At 45.0% G+C, this 18,793-nt stretch overlaps 1 protein-coding gene across 4 annotated transcripts in view; it reads left to right on the top strand.

Moving 5' to 3' along the window:
- Window positions 1–18,793, top strand: part of SIGIRR (single Ig and TIR domain containing) — a 60,793-nt gene that overhangs the window by 26,853 nt on the left and 15,147 nt on the right. For 3 of the 4 annotated variants that reach the window (XM_029582682.1, XM_029582684.1, XM_029582681.1), the window contains exons 3-4: window positions 300–495; window positions 12,239–12,369. In XM_029582682.1, coding sequence (XP_029438542.1) covers window positions 300–495; window positions 12,239–12,369 — 327 coding nt within the window. The remainder of the gene's footprint in view (window positions 1–299; window positions 496–12,238; window positions 12,370–18,793) is intronic. The other variant, XM_029582685.1, reaches the window with a different exon arrangement.

The following is an 18,793-nucleotide window of genomic DNA, read 5'->3' as shown; positions in this document are numbered from 1 at the left end:
CTGGAGAAGTCTACTGTACCTTGCTGCTGATGGGCTAGTTAGAAAATAAACTGAACCCTCCCACTCCCCCCCCAATTCAAAATAATTACAGATTTTTTTTTTGTAATACCATTTTTTTTTCACTAGCGGTGGTGACATTGGCAATAACCTTCACGGGAAAGGCTATCATCATGTCATCGGTGTTTTTCATGGGCGGGCACATGTTATATCGCTCTATTGTTGCAAGCTCTTTCCCTGTATGGCTGCTTATCCGTTGTGCTCTGATTCCCTTCTGTCTGTCTGTTTTCTGTCCCCCCCAGCTCACCCTTGCAATGCCCCCGTCCAGTTCCTGTCCCCCTTCTCAGGCAGCCAGGTCCTGGAGCCCCCCCTGGGGAGTCGGCTCGCCCTGAACTGCACTGCCAAGCATCCCCTGGCCCGGGAGTCGTCCTGCAACGACACGCTGCAGTGGATGAAGGACGGCCTTCTGCTGGAAAGGGAGAGCGAGAGGGGTCCCTGGTGAGTAGAGCGAATCTGGATTCATTTCAAAAGGGTGGCTATGCACCCGGCCCTCTCATGGTTAGGAGAGAGCCTCGTCTTCAGCGAGTCCCACCAACGCTCTTGGTTAATGGTTGCCGTTGTTAGTGGCCCTTGCTCAGTCAGGGGGCACAACTAGTCCCCAGGAGCCATGAACAAGGCAAGCTTCACACCTGTTTACCTGTGGAAAAAAACCTGCTGAAAATGACCTCTCTCCCCCCTCCACTGTGGGTAAAAGTGCACACACTGTTCACAGCAAGAAAGAAACGTCTGCTCTTTGATTTATTGTGTGTATGTGCTCTAAGAAGTCCTAATTATTTTCTTGGTGGGTGGGTGGAAGGGCTGGAATGGGCCATTTAGAAATGTGTGCAAATGTTTTAGCTAATGTCACCCTTGATACGAGAGTACAAGTGTTTGAACTTGTTTTCCAATAAAAAACAAAAACCCAAACAAAAACCCAAACAAGAAATGGTTTAATACTAAGAGTTCTTCAGTCATGAGCTGTATTGTTGCTTTAAGTCCTTCCGGATCAGCACTTCATCTATTCCTAGTTCTCAATTGTGAAATTCCATTCTTCTGCATTTAAAGATGGGAGAATTTTATAAAGCCTTTTCAATTACAGTGTATGAGACTAAGATAAAGTGGTGTGTGTGTGTACTGACAGATAAACAGATCGATATTCAAATGATTTAGGTACCTACAACAGGGTTTTAGCCAAGTAGATGTTACTCATTCAAAATGTAACCCCCTCCCCCCCCAATTCAGCTCACTTTGTGCAAATGAAATCATCGCCTGACTAAAATGGGGGCAGGTTTCCGAATTTCGCTGGCTAACATCTTGTTCATTGCTAAGCAGACATTTCGATGCTGAAACAGCAATCCTACATTTGGCTGGCCAGATCCCCCCTCCCTCCCATACACTTGCAAAGAAAGGCTGGGCAGGGGCTGTCGGAGGAAAGGGCTGCACGGGGTACAGTTCCCACCTGATTTATTTATTTATCTGATTTTTATATTCCTCTGTTCCTGATAAGAGCACTATTCAGGGAGTGGGGAGATGAGACTGCGCCACAGGGTATAGCCCCCCCCCCCCTCTGAGAGTGCTGTACAGGGTATAGCCCCCCTCTGAGAGCGCTGTACAGGGTATAGCCCCCCTCTGAGAGTGCTGTACAGGGTATAGCCCCCCTCTGAGAGAGCCACACAGGGTACAGCCCCCCTCTGAGTGTGCTGTACAGGGTATAGCCCCCCTCTGAGTGTGCTGTACAGGGTATAGCCCCCCCTCTGAGAGTGCTGTACAGGGTATAGCCCCCCTCTGAGAGCGCTGTACAGGGTATAGCCCCCTTCTGAGTGTGCCGTACAGGGTATAGCCCCCCTCTGAGAGTGCCGTACAGGGTATAGCCCCCCTCTGAGTGTGCTGTACAGGGTATAGCCCCCCTCTGAGAGTGCCGCACAGGGCATAGCCCCCCTCTGAGAGTGCCGTACAGGGTATAGCCCCCCCTCTGAGAGTGCCGCACAGGGTATAGCCCCCCCCTCTGAGAGTGCCGCACAGGGTATAGCCCTGACTGCTGGATTCTGCTTCATGCCGTGCAGTGCAATGGCTGCCACACTGTCTTCCATTATTTCAGGCTCACTGGTTCTCTGTTCTCATATTAGCTAATGCAGCACAGCACAGGGAGGTCAGTAAACAGACGTTTTTGCTTCACAGCTCTGTTATCTCTGTTAGCAAACTTTCACCGATAGCTTTGGGTATTTGTATGGATTTGTTTTTCATCTCCTTTGCCCCTGGTTTTATTTTTGGATTCTTTGCCGCCTTCTGCACTGTGGCTGTTCCCACACTCCACCCTCTGTCCTCCAACCTCTCTCCGTTATTAAGATTTATTACCTGCCTTGTTTGAATAAGCTTAAATCAACAATAAAGTGGCTTGTCTTTCTTTTCTCTCTTCCAAGCATTTCTCCTGCTTTCCCTTTTCTGTCTTCCAATCATTTCTCCTGCTTTCCCTTCTGTCCTCTGTCTTATTTCCTATACTCCATAGTCCTGACCTCAATCTGCCTTCTCCCCCTCTCTCCTCGGCTGCTTCTTTCATTTCTTCTCCACCTGCGGTAAGGTTACTCTTAGGTGCCCTTGCATTTGCTGCCTTACCTGTCCTGCCTTACCTGTCCTGCCTTACCTGTCCTTTCACTGGTTTTCTCTGCTCATGAGTCCTGGTGCAAAGTTCAGCAACTCCTTCCTAGTGCAATATCAACATTGCGCCTTGGAAGGAAATAAAATGCAAGTCACTGTGACAAAGGCTTGACAGCCTCTCCTAAACTGCCACCTGGAGACCTGGCACCATTCAGAGGAGCCCTTAACCCTTTGGGTGCCAGTGCAGAATTTGGATTAAGGGCTCGGCTGTTTCATCAGACAGGGCTATGGTCAGAGGCAGTAGAAAGGCAGCAGACCTGTGTCCTCAGGCTGTTCTCCTGGGTCACCCACATCAGCTGGGTCACCCCCCATCTGGGGGTTGAGCTGCAGAGGCAGAATTAAGCAGTTCTGGACCAAGGCAAGGCCATGGGGGCCTGCCAGCTAATTTTCAAAAGGAACCCCCCCCCCGCCTCCGCCCCTCCCCCATGGGGTTTCCCTTTGAAACCTGGGCTGGAGGCCCACAGCGAGTTCTTAGTAGCCATGCACAGGCGTTCCGGCTGAGAAGCAGGAGCTAATGGAAATGTAGAAAGTACACACACAGGGCATTCAGAATGAAAGCTCCACACACACAATGTCCCCCATAGAATGAACTTTACGAAGGGACGGATAAAACAGCTGGAGCTCCCAACGTACGTCGTGTGGCAATAATAATCTGCAGCATCAATATTTGTAGTGAGACTGCCACATTAGGAGTAGGAAAAGGTAAGAAATCTTAGATTCCCTAGGGACAGAAATGTAAGTAAAATCAAAAACCCACTTAATTATCACATCCCAATACCTCTGTATTAAGGGTTTTTCCAGTTTATTTTAATGAATATTTATTATAGAGCAGGAGTACTGTCCGTATACACAGTACGTGGTACACCCTCCACCGATGGTTTATAATCCAGGGAAGGAAGTAATTAATAACATATATTTGACCTTCATACATAGTAACTTATCCTAAGCGATGATGTACATGAGATTTCAGGACCACATACATCCCTTTCCCACAGCATTAAGGAGGCAAGGGCTGCCTTGTAGTGCTCCTGTAGTGTGTTTAATTTTTTTTACTGCAATATCAGTAGATCAAATACATAAAATCTAAATAAAACTACATCCTGAAGTGTGATTAAAGGTGGCAAATAGAAGGGCTTGTTTTATGGCAAGCGAATGTTAATTCCAGAAATAACATGCAGCAAGGCTGGAGGAAGGGAGGCAGGAAGAAGATGAAAGGGTGGATGTATGGTGCCGGGTCTACACCAAAAGCAGTATGGAGATAAGACTCTGTATTTATTTATTTCACAGAATTTATAATCCGCCACCTTACCAGAGCCTGTTCATAAATATTCATCCCTTAGAGAAAAAGAGAGATGGGGGAATATAATAGACATTTAAATACCTTAAGTGAGCATTAAATCAGGTTTTATGCGCACAAGTGGTGCTTTCAAAATAGCCCTGGCAGGTACGCGTAGAACACGATTTTGAACACAGGACTGGCGTAGTGGTGGGGTCGGGTTTGACGTGTATACTTTCACGTTTCAAACGTATGTACGCAACAGAATGAGCGGCAAGTTAGACCTGCGCGTGGATCCGTGTGTATACCCAGCGCAACCTGCAAACTTTCCAAGCGGACTTCTGTGCATGGGTCATGATGTTCAGCTCCACTGGGAGAGACTCAGGCACAATGTCAGGAACTATATTTTTATGGGGAGCACAGTGGATGCCTGGAATGCCCTCCCAGAGGAGGTGAAGGAGACAAAAGCGTTAACAGAATTAAAAAATGCATGGGATAAACGCAGAGGATTCCTAGTTGCCAGAGGATGGTAATGAGGCACAGGGGTAACCTGCGCAGAGCAGCACATAACCCTGAACACCTTGTGGGGTAGACTGGATGGGCCACTGGAATAAAGAGTGCTGACCTTAGCGTGGGTTTTAACTCCTGGTTTAATGGGATTACGAGCTTATGTGTGAAAAGATTCAACACTAAAATGCAATTTAAAACTCCTGCTAAAAGTAATACAGGAAAATCCCACTGTTAGTGGAGTTGTTGTATATTATTACCCTGCAATGCAGCGAGGAGTGCTAGGAGTCAGGCTGCTTTGCGTAGAATTTTCTTTTTAACACCGGAAAATAAATGCCCAGGTCAGGGAGACAAAGCTAAGCTCACATTTGAACTAATCATTTGGGCGAATCGAGCTGGAGAAAACCGGCTGTAGGTGCCTTGCTCGACCCAAGAAATCTCCTTAAGTTTATAACTCGTGGGATGCCGGTATTTGATATTTGCTTGGTATTGTATCGTACTTTTCAGTACATAATAGATATAACATTTCAGAACAGCTACACCTGCGATATAATTTACTTTCATAACTTTTTTTCTTCTTCTTAAGCCATATGTGTTTTTATGATTAGTCGGGTACCTAAATCTAACAGACACCTCGAGCAATGCTTTGCTTTTTACAGGCAGGTGAGATGTACCACTGCCTCCTCCCTACAACCCTCACTCACACACATTCTCCGTTATTTGATTTGGTGCATTTAAATGTTTCACACTCCCCTCTCCAACCCTCCCAAAGCTAGAGAACGAGGCCAAGTGAGTAGATGGCAACCTTGGCCAAACATGAAGCCGCTTGGTGTTCGGCCGTCTGTTCTTGTTTGTTTTCGTTTAATGAATGAATATATTTTGTTTTGCAGTTTATACGTCAGATGGTTGGGTGAATGTTTGGAGCAGTTTTTGGCACCTGGGAATCATTGCATTTGGTTAATTTTGCAGCTTTGCATCTAGAACGTCCTGCTTGTCTCATTTGCCGGCTGATCTTTTTGTATAAACTTGCAATTAAAGGAAATTCAGGTTTTAAAGTTCCAAAGATAAAACGCATTCTGATTGGGGTGGGCGACAGAGGGGGTGTAAATAACAATGAAAGTGTTTGCTCCTTTATAAAAATTCTCCAAGTGCTATTTACGTTCCAATCTTATCACTGCACCTAATCGCTTTGGTTCTAGCACAGATTCTCTGTTTTACGTGTTCGGTTTTTGATTTACTCGTTTGTTTTTTTTTAAACCTGGTCATTATGCATGCCATTTGGTTACTGCATCCCACAGTCACCACTTGAGTAAACGAAAATCCACGTGGATCTTAGCACCTGCTTGATTACATCAGCCCCTACGTTGCTGTGTGACCCACTTGCACGACTGACGGCAAAAGAAGGAGGGCTGTGGCACGGCCGGGCTTTGAAAGAGCTGGTGCGGCGTTTCAGGGCCCCGCAGAGTAAGATGGAGAGCCCCTGCAGAAAGGGAGCATCCGGACCAGGAGCTGATTCTGCCCACGGCGTTCCGGGTCGGCTGGAGAGGACAGAGATGAGCAGAGGACAGAGATGAGCAGAGGGAACCTGATGGATCTGTGGCACTAGAGACAAGACGTGAAGGAGGGGTGGGTGAAGGCTTTGACACTAAGGAGACAGAGGAAGGTTCACTTTTCAGAGGAAGAGGTGGCAGTAAGGGCCTGACTTTGGAAGGAAAAGGTCACACATGGCATTGAGAGAACAGGCGAGGACTTTTTATGAGCACCAGCAGCTCACGGCATTGCTCACTAGATTCACTGGTGGGAATGAAATGACTTGCTTATAGTGACAAGCGCACGTTTTTCGGGTTCTTCCTTTTTTTGGAAGAGGAAGGTCATGGGGAAAGCAACAGTTTACTTTGTTTGTTTTTCTGTGACCTGACCTCTGTAGACTTTAGCCTTTTGTGTCACCACAGAGAGCAGCAATTACAGTGACCCTGCTTTATCAAACAGACATATAATAAAGAAAGTTTGTTACTGAAGAATTTGACTTCTCTAACAAATGCCATCTAAGATGTGCAAGGCAGCTTGGTTACAGAGCATTATCTTTTCTTACCAAATGAAAGTGGGTTAGCGGCTGGGGGAGGAGCGACATACAGGGCCGGAGGAACCACTAGGGGAGCTAGGCCTGTGCCTAAGGGCGCCGTGATTTAGGGGGCGCTGCGGCAGGCGGCAGAATTTTGAAAGGGCAAAAAGTGCCCTTTCAAAATTCTACCAGCCCCCGCCTCACCGTGCCACCCTCCCGACTCCCCCCTTGTGGTCCAGCGGAGGGCCTGGGAGTGATCCGCTGCTCCTGAGGCCTCGGCTGCCACTAAGCAAAATGGCGCCAGTGGCCTTTAGCCCCTACCGTGTGACAGGGGCCAACCAATGGCACCGGTAGCCCCTGTCACATAGCAGGGGCTAAAGGCCACCGGCGCCATTTTGGTTAGTGGCAGCCGAGGCCCTGGGAGCAGCAGATCGCTCCCGGGCCCCCACCTGGACCACCAGGTATTTTTTAAGTTTTCTTTTGGGGGGGGGAGGAGTCGGGGCTGCGATCGGGGGTACGACAGGGGGGGCGGCACAAGGCTGAAGGTGCCTAGGGCGCCCAATCTCCTTGCACCGGCCCTGGCGAAATAGTGGTTAGAGCAATGGTCCGAGAAGCAGGAAAACCCATGCTCAAGCGCCACATCCCCCACTGATACTCCTTGTGCCCTTGATCAAGTTGTCTGATCTTTTGTTGCCTCAGGTACCCACTTAGAATATAAGTTCTTTGGGAAGGAACTTGGTGCACCTGAATTCTAAAAATGCTATAAACATTATTTGGAAAGGTGGGCTAAAAATCCAAATTTATCAGTAATGGATAACCCCCTATTGGGAAAACAGGACTGCTACAGACCTCTGCACAGCAACTACATGCTAGCAGAATACCTGACCTTGGTCCCACATAGAAAACAGAGACAGACTTCAGATATGAATAAGTGATCACAGACATGCGCAGACAAACTGAACTGGAAAGTCCAAGGAAACAGAAATAAAAATGTTTCCTCCTGTATTATGCAAAATATAAAGATATTGCATAAGACATACATGTGTGCCAGAGTTAACAAAGAAAAGCAGACTTACCACAAAAGAGTGAACAGGAAAAACTTGATATCTGAGGCAAACGGGAGAAAGAGCAGCTATTGTTGCAAAATATATATATCCAGAAATGTAATCTGACCGGGGACAATACAGACCAAAACCAGAATTCTTCTGAATTTTTATCTTACTATTGTCACTATTTTGTAACTGTTTCCCCGTTTATTTTTACTGCTTTATTACCTTGGCAGCACATGTCCCCATTATCACACCAATAAAGAAATCGGAATCTGATCTGCTCTGTTTGTCCACTAGCTTCAACCCTCCCCTCCTGCTCCTTTCATGCAGAAAGGGAGAAAGGGGAAATAGGAGGGGAGAGGGCTGGACTATGGAGTAGAGTGGCTCTTCTTTGTTCTGCTCTGTCCACTGTAGCCTCACCCCTTCCCCTCCTATTCCCTGTACACTGCCTGGGAGAGGAGGAGATACATCAGGAAGCAGAGGCCTATTCTCTGCTGCCTGGGATTCACTGGCCAGTATAGTCATCTGGCAAAGCCTTGTGTGTTCATGTATAGTGAAGCCCCTGGTGACACTTCCAAAATAGCTGTGTTCTAGGCTATGACCTAGTCTATTTAAGAAAAGGGCTTGACCTGCTTCAGAGTCAGTTGCTGGGTGCAGGAACACAGATAACAGCTAGGGCAAGAGTGGATTACCATTATCATCTACAAACATACAACAAAAAGGATACAACAGTACAAGGAACTTATCCGTTCCTCAACCTAACCCACCAAACTCCACCCTAAGGATCTTAATCACACAAGTACTCATAGAAAGGACTCTATTACTATATGGGCATAATGGCAGGATCCAGAAAACCTGACCATCAAAATCATCATCAGTAAGCAAAGATCACAGAATGTCTACAAGATCAGACTATGATACGTCTGTTTTAGGGTGGGTTTTTTTGGCAGACCTCTTTCTTCTGCTTTATGTATGGCAGGCAATGAAATCTGCCCAAGGGACATTCTGTCTACTCCCCTCGGGTAGATTTCAATGCCAGCCATCCATAAAGCAGTAGAAATGGGGATTAAATTTGATAAGGGACTGACTGTGTCTCACCAGATTTCTGCATTGGTGAGAACCTCCTTTTTTGTGATACATCCGGCATCTGCAACCGTCAGGATTTATACATTCTGGTCTATTCCTTGGTCTCAGTTAGATGATCGTAGCATCATCATTTAACAAGATTTGCCTGTCAGCTGTCACTCAAGTTAGATTAGACACCTACAGTTACTACAAAACACGGCACCTAAATCGACTTTTGGCTTAGAAAATATGACCATGTCACTTCTCTTCTGGAAAATCTGCACTGACTTACCAGTACCATGTCAGATTAAATTCAAAAGGTCATGTCTTGCTTTTAAAACTATTCAAAGGGGCCATCTGGAATATACGGTATTTGATCTTCTCTCCTACTAGCCATCAAGAACTTTATGCTGTTCCCAATAAGAACTTCTCAGGTTTCAGGAGATTAGACTGGAATCAGCTTGTATTTAGCTACCAATCCTCCCTCAGAAAACGTTATCGCTTAAGGTTGGCTAGAAGTAAATTATCTAAAATTTAGGAAAGTGATCAAGACTTGGCTGTTTAGTCAGACATTAAATGCCAGATAACGGGCACTTACAATTCTTTTGTTCCATAGTTCTGAGCTTTTCCAGTTTGGTTTTCCTTGGAGAGGCTTTGTTGTATTATGTTATTTGATATATGTACATTTCAGGTTATTGAATTATTGTATGTCTTTTTCCTAACATGAGCCACGTTGACTATTGTATAAAGTCAATATATCAGATTAAATAATCTAAACTAAGACTGTTGGGAACGCAGTTTACTTTAGTGGTTTCTCCGTAATCTGCTCTGAGTTTGTAGCATCTGAGCTCTTATGTCACCACAGGTAGCAGCTATTGCAGTCACCTGGGGGGAGGGAAAGCAGGGGTAGAAGGAGGTTTGGGGTTGTGTTTTTGATTCCTATATTGGCGTAATTGGTCTGAGGATGGTTCAGGAATCCACCATTCTCAGTGTTGTACATTTTTTATGAGAAATATCAATAAAAACGTTTATTTAAAAAAAACAAAAAACAATTTGCTACTGCAGAATTTGGGTTTGCTAACATACGGGCCTATACAGTAAAGTCCGTGGGAGAGCGAGTGAACGCCCGCTCTCCCAGTGCGCGCACAGGCCACTCTCCTGTCGAAAACGCGCGTCCAATCGTGGGGTAACAGTGCACTCCACCAGAGCACACTGTACTGTATTGGCCTGAAATACCATACAAGATTTACATTACAGCTTGTGTGGAAGTGCTTTAGCTGTTGGGGAAAGTATTGCATACTGGTTACAGCAATGAGCTGAGAACCAGCCAAACCAAATCCCATTTCCCCCACTAACACTCCTTGTGATCTTGATCAAGACACGTTATCTCCCATTGTCCCTGAATACTAATAATGCTGTAAGCTGTCTTTAGAATTATTTCGAAATACAGGGTAAAAATAAAGAGGTCTATATTCAGACTAAGTCTGGATAGCAAAGTTAGCTAGATAATCTTATCCTGCAGACTTTGGAGGCATTTTCAACAGTGCAGCCACACTATTGCATATAGTCAGCTATCTTACAGGCCGATACAGTACAGTGCTTTTCTGTGCACCCTCCGACTTAATATCATGGCGATATTAAGTCGGAGGTCCCAAAAGTTAAAAATAATCAAAAATAAAAAAAAATAAAAATTTAAAATGGGCCGGCGGCTGCGGGTTGAAAACCGGACGCTCAATTTTGCCGGCGTCCAGTTTCCGAATCCGTGGCTGTCAGCGGATTTGAGAACCAACACCGGCAAAATTGTGCGTCTGCTGTCAAACCCGCTGACAGCCGCCGCTCCTGTCCAAAAAGAGGTGCTAGGGATGCGCTAGTGTCCCTAGCGCTTCTTTTTACCACGGGCCCTAATTTGAATACATTTTTTTTCTGAATCTCGCACACAGGAGAGTGGCCTGTGCGCTTGCCCGCTCTCCCGTGATTTTTACTGTATCGGCCCGTGTATTAGTTAGCTGGCTAACTTTAGGACAGCTCTTTGATTCGACCAGACTTGGCTGGCTAACTCAACTCTTCCCAGTTATACCCTTGGACCGCCCCTAACTTATCCAGCTAAATTCTAGCCTCCTAACTTATTAGCTGGCTAGAATTTAGCCAGATAAAGGCTAAATATAACTGGGTAAGCCATTCAGATGGATAACATTACATTATCCTCCAAATGGCTTTTGAATATGGATCTCAAAACAATTGCTGTGGCACCCCCTTCTGGCCAATGAGTGGAACTGTTGGGCCCTCTCAGAGGAGATTTTTCTCTAGTCCTCAGGCTAGCAAAGATGCATGCTTTATGGAGGTGACCAAGACACAGAGGGTGGAAAAGAAACAGGGAAAAATGTGAATCTACAAAAAGAAAAAAGTAAGTGCTATATTTGTTACATACAGTGTGCATAGTGCTGTATAAATAATTTATTTAAAATACTTATATACTGCTCTAGTGACAGTTCTAGGCAGTTAAATCCATATCCATAAACTGTAATCTACAGAAATAAAATCAAATAAAATTAACTCACAATACTAAAACATCAACAAAATAAACAAAGAAAATCTCAATAAATCACAGCAACATTGAACATATCAAAAAGTGTTACATTAAAATAAAATAGTACAGCTCATGTTCTCAGCAACATTTTTAAAAGTATGCATACTTGATGGCAATCGTGAATAGATCAATAGCCACCACTAACTGGTGAACAAATGTAATTAATATCCCAGTGCTACTCCCTTGGGTCAAACTACTGCCCAGAGGGGGGATACAAAAGGAGCCTAGGGAGATAAAGATCAAACTAGTTTCTAAAGGCAAGGGTAAACACTACAGGTAGGCCTTTGGCTGTTTCCTGAATAACGTATATCAAGATGTCAATACAGGGATATAATGTGTATTTAGTGCATGTCATATTGGTGCAGTGTGTGCAAGAGAGTTCACTGCCCAAAGTACTCTTCAGAGACACGATGCTAACTCACTGCTCTTATTTTCAAAAGAATTTTACTGCGAGCCAATGGGAAATCTTTTCAAAATAGGGTCTGATTAATTTAGACAGTGGTTCTTCCCAACCTAGGGACTAGAAGAATTACTTAAAGGTTTACAGGATGGAGAAGTGACTGTGGTCTGGTGCAGCCCAATTCAATCCCATTCCATCACCTACCAAAGACATCCCTTCCGCCACCGCACTCCCGGACGGAGCAGCAGCTTAGCCGGCAGCACAGGGACACAGTGAGTGGGGGCTTTTGGTCTCTGCTGCTGCTCCTCCTTCCTCCTTCCTGCATGCTTGCTTCCTGTTTAGACAAGAAGTGTGTGTCAGTGAGGAGAAGCCTGCACAGGCATGAGAAGCCAACATGGGCTGCTCCTGTTTGTGTCCTCATGAATCACTGCCTTGTACGGTGTTGGGATACTGGCACAGGCCTCTTCTGTCCTCCCAGATTGGAATCATGCCTACTTTTCCCCCTCATGCCAGTTCAGGCTTTTTGTGTCCTTATAAGTCTCTTGTTCACTTTGTACCCTTTGTACAATGATAACTCTGATCATCTTTTGTATTCCCGCAGGGTAACTATTAATGGATACCAGAAGATTCTGTCCAGCATTTTAGAAATAAACATCACGGGACGTGAGGACTACGGAGTGTTCACCTGCCTGGTACAGAACACGACCGCCACTTTCACATTGAACAGAACAGGTTAGCTCATGCCCCTTCTCCTGAGATACCCCTGTCTGACTCTCTCCAAGGACGGGAGGCTGTGTTTCTACCTCATTAAGCTTTCTTGCTTTGTCTCCCTCTCGTCTTCTGTCTGCGTTTCTTTGTCCCTGGATGCCAAAAACATTTCTTGGGTTTCACTTTCCTTGGGCCTCTTTGATTCTACGAGCAATAGCAGTCCTGCATGCTGGTCAGTTTCTCTTTGCAGGTTGCATAAAAATAAAGGTTAACAAACAAAAAAAAAATAATTATAAGGTGATATCCTTTTATTGGACTAAGTTAATACATTTCTTGACTAGCTTTAGGTAGCTTACTGCCTTCATTGGGTCAAAACAAAATGAGTGCTTCTGACTTGGCTTGTTCTTCTTTGCTTGTGATCTTACCAGACTAGCATGGCTGATGTAACAGTCCCCTTCAATGTCAAGTCAGATTTCCTCTCTGCTCATGCTCTGCGTGATCTTGATAAGTCCTTGTATCTACCTGTGCATGGTTCACCCTGCTGTAATTTGATAGCAATAATATTATTTGTAAACGTATGATATACAAAGCTAAGTATTCTTGGAGAAAGGTCTTTTGGAGTTTGTTGGCAGGTCTGCAAAAATAAATTACAATGCACAGTTTCCCTCCTAAAACAAGGAATAAACTATTGCAAAGCTGAAAATAGCATCATTGGTTAGTTATCTAAAATTCAGGAAAAAACAAAAATATGGGATCATCAGCAATGCAACAGTTGATCCATTATGATAGGTGGATAGTTTGGGTTCATTTTCTTTTTGGGTACTTGCCAGGTTGCCAGGTTCTTATGGCCTGGATTGGCCACTGTTAGAAACAGGATGCTGGGCTTGATGAACCCTTGGTCTGACCCAGTATGGCATGTTCTTATGTTATGTTCTTATGTTCCTACCGGGGCACTTTTATATCAGCATGCAGAGATTCAGCCTTTTTATTATCTACAGTCTGCAAGTTACATCTTTTTAGCATGTTTCAAAAATGTGAAAATTAATATTAATTTTGATGTGGACACCTGTCTGTCATGGGAGCTGACCATGGTGCTGAGCAGCAAGGAAATGTACTTTTAATAAATCCCCAGATTTATTTCCTTGTTTTCCTTTCAGCATAGAACTTCCCTGTGTAAGGAAAGCTCTGTTTCCAGCAATTTAATCCTCAAATGGTTTGTGAATTCTTTTAATTTTCCAGCCCAGCAGATTTCCTCCTACTTCTTTGGACATTCAGTTCAGTCAAAGTAAGCCTTTGCCTGGTTATAGCACCATGAGCCTTCATTCACAATTACCCCTGTTTTATAATCCCTTACGGGCCAATACAGTAAAAGTCCGGTGCCCGGAGAAATTAACGCCTACCTTTGGGTAGGCGCTAGTTTCTGAAAGTAAAATGTGTGGCTTGGCTGCACATTTTGCTTTCTGAATCGCGCGGGAATAACTAATAGGGCCATCAACATGCATTTGCATGTTGCAGGCGCTTTAGGTTCGGAGGGGTTTGGATGCGCGTTTTCGCCCCTTACTAAATAAGGGGTAAAGCTAGAGCGTCGAAAACGCGCATCCAATCGCGGGTTAACAGTGTGCTCTGCCAGAGCACACTGTACTGTATCGGCCTTTTACCTAGCCCAGCTATTACAGTGACAGTCCTTGATCAGGTGCCACAGACCAAGGACCACGGCTCCTTCCAGAGTATTGTAGACGTATACATTGAATCCATTCAGTAGGTGTCACCGTTGAGCAGTGGCTGAGATTCCCCACCCTCCAACCCCCGGGGGCTGTGAATTCTGTCTCTGCAGTATCTCCCACCCTGGTGGATCCAGGAAGCAGAAAATCAACCCAGGAATCAAACCTTAGTCCTCTGCATGGCAGCACACTGCCACTGAGTCTTTGAAAATAATAATAAATGTATATCAGTAAAATCCAGTGTGGCATAAAAGGAACAAACCATTAACTGAGATGGAAGTTTGGATTTAGTTACTTGCCTTTCCTAACCTGAGCTCCAGTCCAGTGCACGCACAGAAGGTATTTCCCTGCCTCGTAAGGCTTACAATCTATCACAATCTAAGGAGGTCTTTTACTAACCCGTGATATTTTTCTGCAGCTTTGAAAACTGTGCAATATTTTTCCCCATGGAAAAATTCTGCAAGAAAAATATATTTATTTATTTATTTCGATTTTTATATTCCGCTTTTCACACTTTTTCAGCACTTCAAAGCGGATTACATTCAGGTACTGTAGTATTTCCCTATCCCCAGAGGGCTTACAATCTAAGTTCGTACCTGAGGCAATGGAGGGTAAAGTTTTATTAAATATTGCAGGGAAACTTTCTCAAAAATCACACAATGGCCTTTCACCGGGGGCTGCCATCTACTTAAAGGGCCATGACAGCCCTAAAGACCCCTCCCAATGTTTAAACGCCCACCCAGGAATCTTGAGAGACCTCTGCCTACCCTCCCCCCCACCATCTAGAGGTGGGTCACAAGTGAAAAAGTTGAGAAAATATATTTAAAATTCACATGGTGATGCTCCACATCCTACCCAAACTCCCTTCCCAATAAAGGCAAAATCCCAAACCAAATGCGCCCCTCCTACAATAGCAGCCTGCCAATCCACCTGAACCCCTAACCCAACCTAGCCCATCCCCCCGGTATACTTAGTGCTCTAATAGAACCCAGGCTCTGGGCTGGCTGCTTGCTCAGTTCAAAATGGCACTGGCTGTTCCTCATAGTAGCTATGCCCCTATCTAGATCTGTCCATTTTACTGTATATTTGATTTGTTGTCTGCAATGAATACTGAAAATCGCAGAATACACGGTATTAAATAATTAAATGAAAACACATAGTTCCAGCCGTCCATCATACTAGGTGTCACAGTTTCGCCTGTTTCACAGACTCACCGTGTCTTGAGTCTACTGGCTATGACACCTCCTCGCCAGCAGAGGTCTCCACTAAACTCCATTCAGAGCTATCCAAGCCATTTCCTCACTGGCCTTCTGACTCACCCTGTGATGCAGTCTCCTCTCCACCAGAGGACCTCAGCAAGCTTAATCTCCAGCCTTGCAAGCTCCTTCTCACTGCTTGCACCACACCCGTTCCAGCCCTTTATAACCCAGTCTCACCTATTCACCTTTGCCTCTTCATGGAGTCACTCTTGGATCTCTGACCTGGCTGATGTTTGTTTGTTTTAAGTCTTGTGGCCTCTGGGCCTTCTTGCTCTGTGGCCTATCCTAGGCCTTGCCTTGTGGCCTCTGGGCTTCTTGCTTCTTGCCTTGTGGCCTATCCAAGCCTCTCTCTATATCTAGGGGCCTTTGGGCCTATAGCCTAGTGGCATATGGGCTTTCAGCCTTGTTGCCTTCAGGCTTCCACATTCCTTTTCTGTGTTGTTTTGCCTTGTCCTTGTTTGGTCCTGTCCTAATCTGTCCTGCCCAATTCCGGACTGGGCACGACAAGACCAGACAAGGACAGTCTCCATTATCCTGTCCACAACTCTCCTTCTGTACCAGTATCCTGTCCACAGTTCCATCTCTATCCCAGTTCCTGCTTAGGGTCCTGCCCAGTATCCTGCCTTGCTTGTATCTTTCCCTGGCTGTGCTCACTACCTTGCCTGTCTATCACAGCCCCGGTCCTTGTTCTGTGTCCAGCTCCAGAATCCAATCCAACCCTGCTCCTGCCTTACCTCATCCAGCTCCTGTACCAAACCTTACCTTGTTCCAGTTTAACCAGGACTCACCATGATGTACTGCTACTGCAGAGACCTACTGGTCCCCAGAAGCCAAGGGTCAACCTGCGGGGGCTAGATAGGTGGAAAACTGGACCTTGCCTTATTTTGCAGCCCTGCCCTGGTCCTGGGGTGATGTACCCTGGTCAGGGAAACCATGACACGAGGTATGCCCCTATCTAGCAACATATGGTGCTAGCCGGCTGTCATACGCATTAAACACTTAGCGCTGCTTAGTAAATATACTCCTAACTTTGTACCTGAAGTAATGAAGGGTGAAGGGACTTGACCAAGATCATAATAAGCATGAGTGAGAAAAGCAGAATGTGAACCCTGGCTCTCTGCTGTAACCAGTAGGCCACTCCTCCACTCTTATGAAACACCATGCAGAAAAGCAATCTAGGTGCTATTCCAAAGTATTTAAAATGGTGAACTCTTGTTCAAAATGAAAGTGTTTATCTTCATTTTAGCCCTTCTGATCCTGTTCTCCCTTGCTGCAGCAGGAATGGTAGGAAATTCTTTTTCCAGGCTGGATCTTTCAGCAGCTCTCAAACACCAGCAAGGCAGGTTTCTTCAGCATTAGCCTCCTCCCTCCCCAGAGGCCACTGTGCATATTATCTATGACACACTCACACATGCTGGACAGGAGACTGGAATATAGGTCACCAGGGCCACCGCCCAAAATATGATAATTCCAAGAAGGCTTTAGGCTAAGATTCTCCTATTCCAGATGTAAATGAGCTAAAGTTATGGCAGCAGCGTGGTAGGTTTGTACATAAGAAGTAGACTTAGCTTGATTTACTTCAGCTTAGTTTTACTATCTGCGTGCTGTAGATTTTCCTCATCTCTTAGCTACAGACATCTTACATCAGGGGATTACCATAATGCCAGCTCCACACAAACCTGGCCAAGTTGCTGTAGTCCACTGCTGTCTTAACAAAATGAAACATGTTACACACACAGTTGCATAACTGACTCAACTGGTTTCTTTCCCAGCCCCACAGGAAGTCATAAATGCCAGTGCTGAATATTGTAATTTACAAACAAATTGAGGTGCTTCATGCACACATTTGCAATACAAAGCCTCATAATACATAGGTTGGTGCACCATTTTGAATCTGTGTTGACCATTAAACTCTAGGAGCAAACTGAAGAATTATATATGGGGCAAACAATTTGTTGACCAACTTTACAAATGTGGGATGGCCACAGGGTGGTATCAGAAGCTTAATAAAAGACTTCTGACATAGAGGCAAGGCAGAGGTAGTGGAGACAAGTCTACTCCCTTTCAACCTCATTGCATGACCCCCTTGTTCTAGAGTCTCATTTCCACTGACAGAGACTCACCTTATGTGCATGGAAACCTTTGAGATATTTGAATGCTCTATCATATCTCCCACATCTTGCCTTTCCTCCAGGGTGCACGTTTAGATCTTTGTCTATCTCCATATGCTTTAGTATGAAGCCACTCTCTGGACTGACTCCATCCTATTTATATCTTTGAAGATGCGGTCTCCAGAATTGAACACAGTGTTCCAAATGAGGTGTCGCCAAGAACCAATACAGGGACTCTTTTTCTGCTGACCATTCCTCTCCCTATGCTGCCAAGCATCTTTCTGGCTTTTACCATCTCTTTATCCACCTATTTGGCTACTTTAAGATCATCAGATACATATTTCACTCTTCCTTTCTGAGTTAGAAGAATTTCACCTCCAATACTATGCCTTTACCTTGGGTTTTTGCATCCTAAATGCATTACTCTGCACTTTTTAGCATTAAAACTTAGCTGCAAGTCCTTAGACCATTCCTCAAGCTTTGCTAGATCCCGCCTCATGTTTTCCACACTTTCCTGGCTGTTCACCCTGTTACAGATTTTGGTATCATTGTCTAAAAACAAACCTTTCCCAACAACCCTTCCATTATGTCGCTTACAAAAATGTTGAAAAGAACAAAGACCAATCCCTGAGGCACACTTCTAGGAACAACCCCCTTCTAAGTGAAAATTATTTATCACTTCCCATTGTCACCTCCCACTCAGCCTGTTTCTAACCAAGTCACTCTAGGTTCCATACCAAGGATGCACAGTTTATTTACAAGTCTTCTGTGCGGAACTGTGTCAAAGGCCTCCCTTGATCCAACTCCCTGGCCGCTTAATCAAAGAAATTGATCTGATTCCTCTGACAAGATTTACCACTGGTAAAATCCTGCTGCCTTGGATCTTGCAATCCATTGGATTCCTCAGATTGCACTCTCCTCTGATTCAGCAGCAATTCCATTAGGTTGAAGCTCCATGGGCACATTGAACCCACAGGACTGCAGGCTAATTTTCAAAGGGAAACTGTCTGCACCTGTTTCAAAAGAGGGGCAAAGAACCTGCATTCCTTTCACTGCAGGCCCAAACTTTTGTAAAGTAAATGTGTGAAAATCCATGACCTAATCCCAGCCTAATCCCAGCCATGTATCGGCGTGCATGTACTTTACCCATTCTGAGGGGGAGAAACCATTTTCAAACCATGTTTTTATGGGAGTAATCCCATGTTCAACCCATGTACAATGTCTGAAAATTGCTCTCTGTGTACATTTTTTTTTTAAGGGGGCTGCTGCTTTAGAACAAGAATTTCTAGTCTTTCTTCTCTCTCACCAGTCACCACAGTAAGAACCTGATTCATGAAGCTTTATTCTCATAGACAGA

Source organism: Rhinatrema bivittatum, chromosome 17, assembly GCF_901001135.1.
Source record: "Rhinatrema bivittatum chromosome 17, aRhiBiv1.1, whole genome shotgun sequence".
NCBI lineage: Eukaryota > Metazoa > Chordata > Amphibia > Gymnophiona > Rhinatrematidae > Rhinatrema > Rhinatrema bivittatum.
Note: the sequence above shows the minus strand (reverse complement) of the source record. Positions and strands in the feature narration are given on the sequence as shown.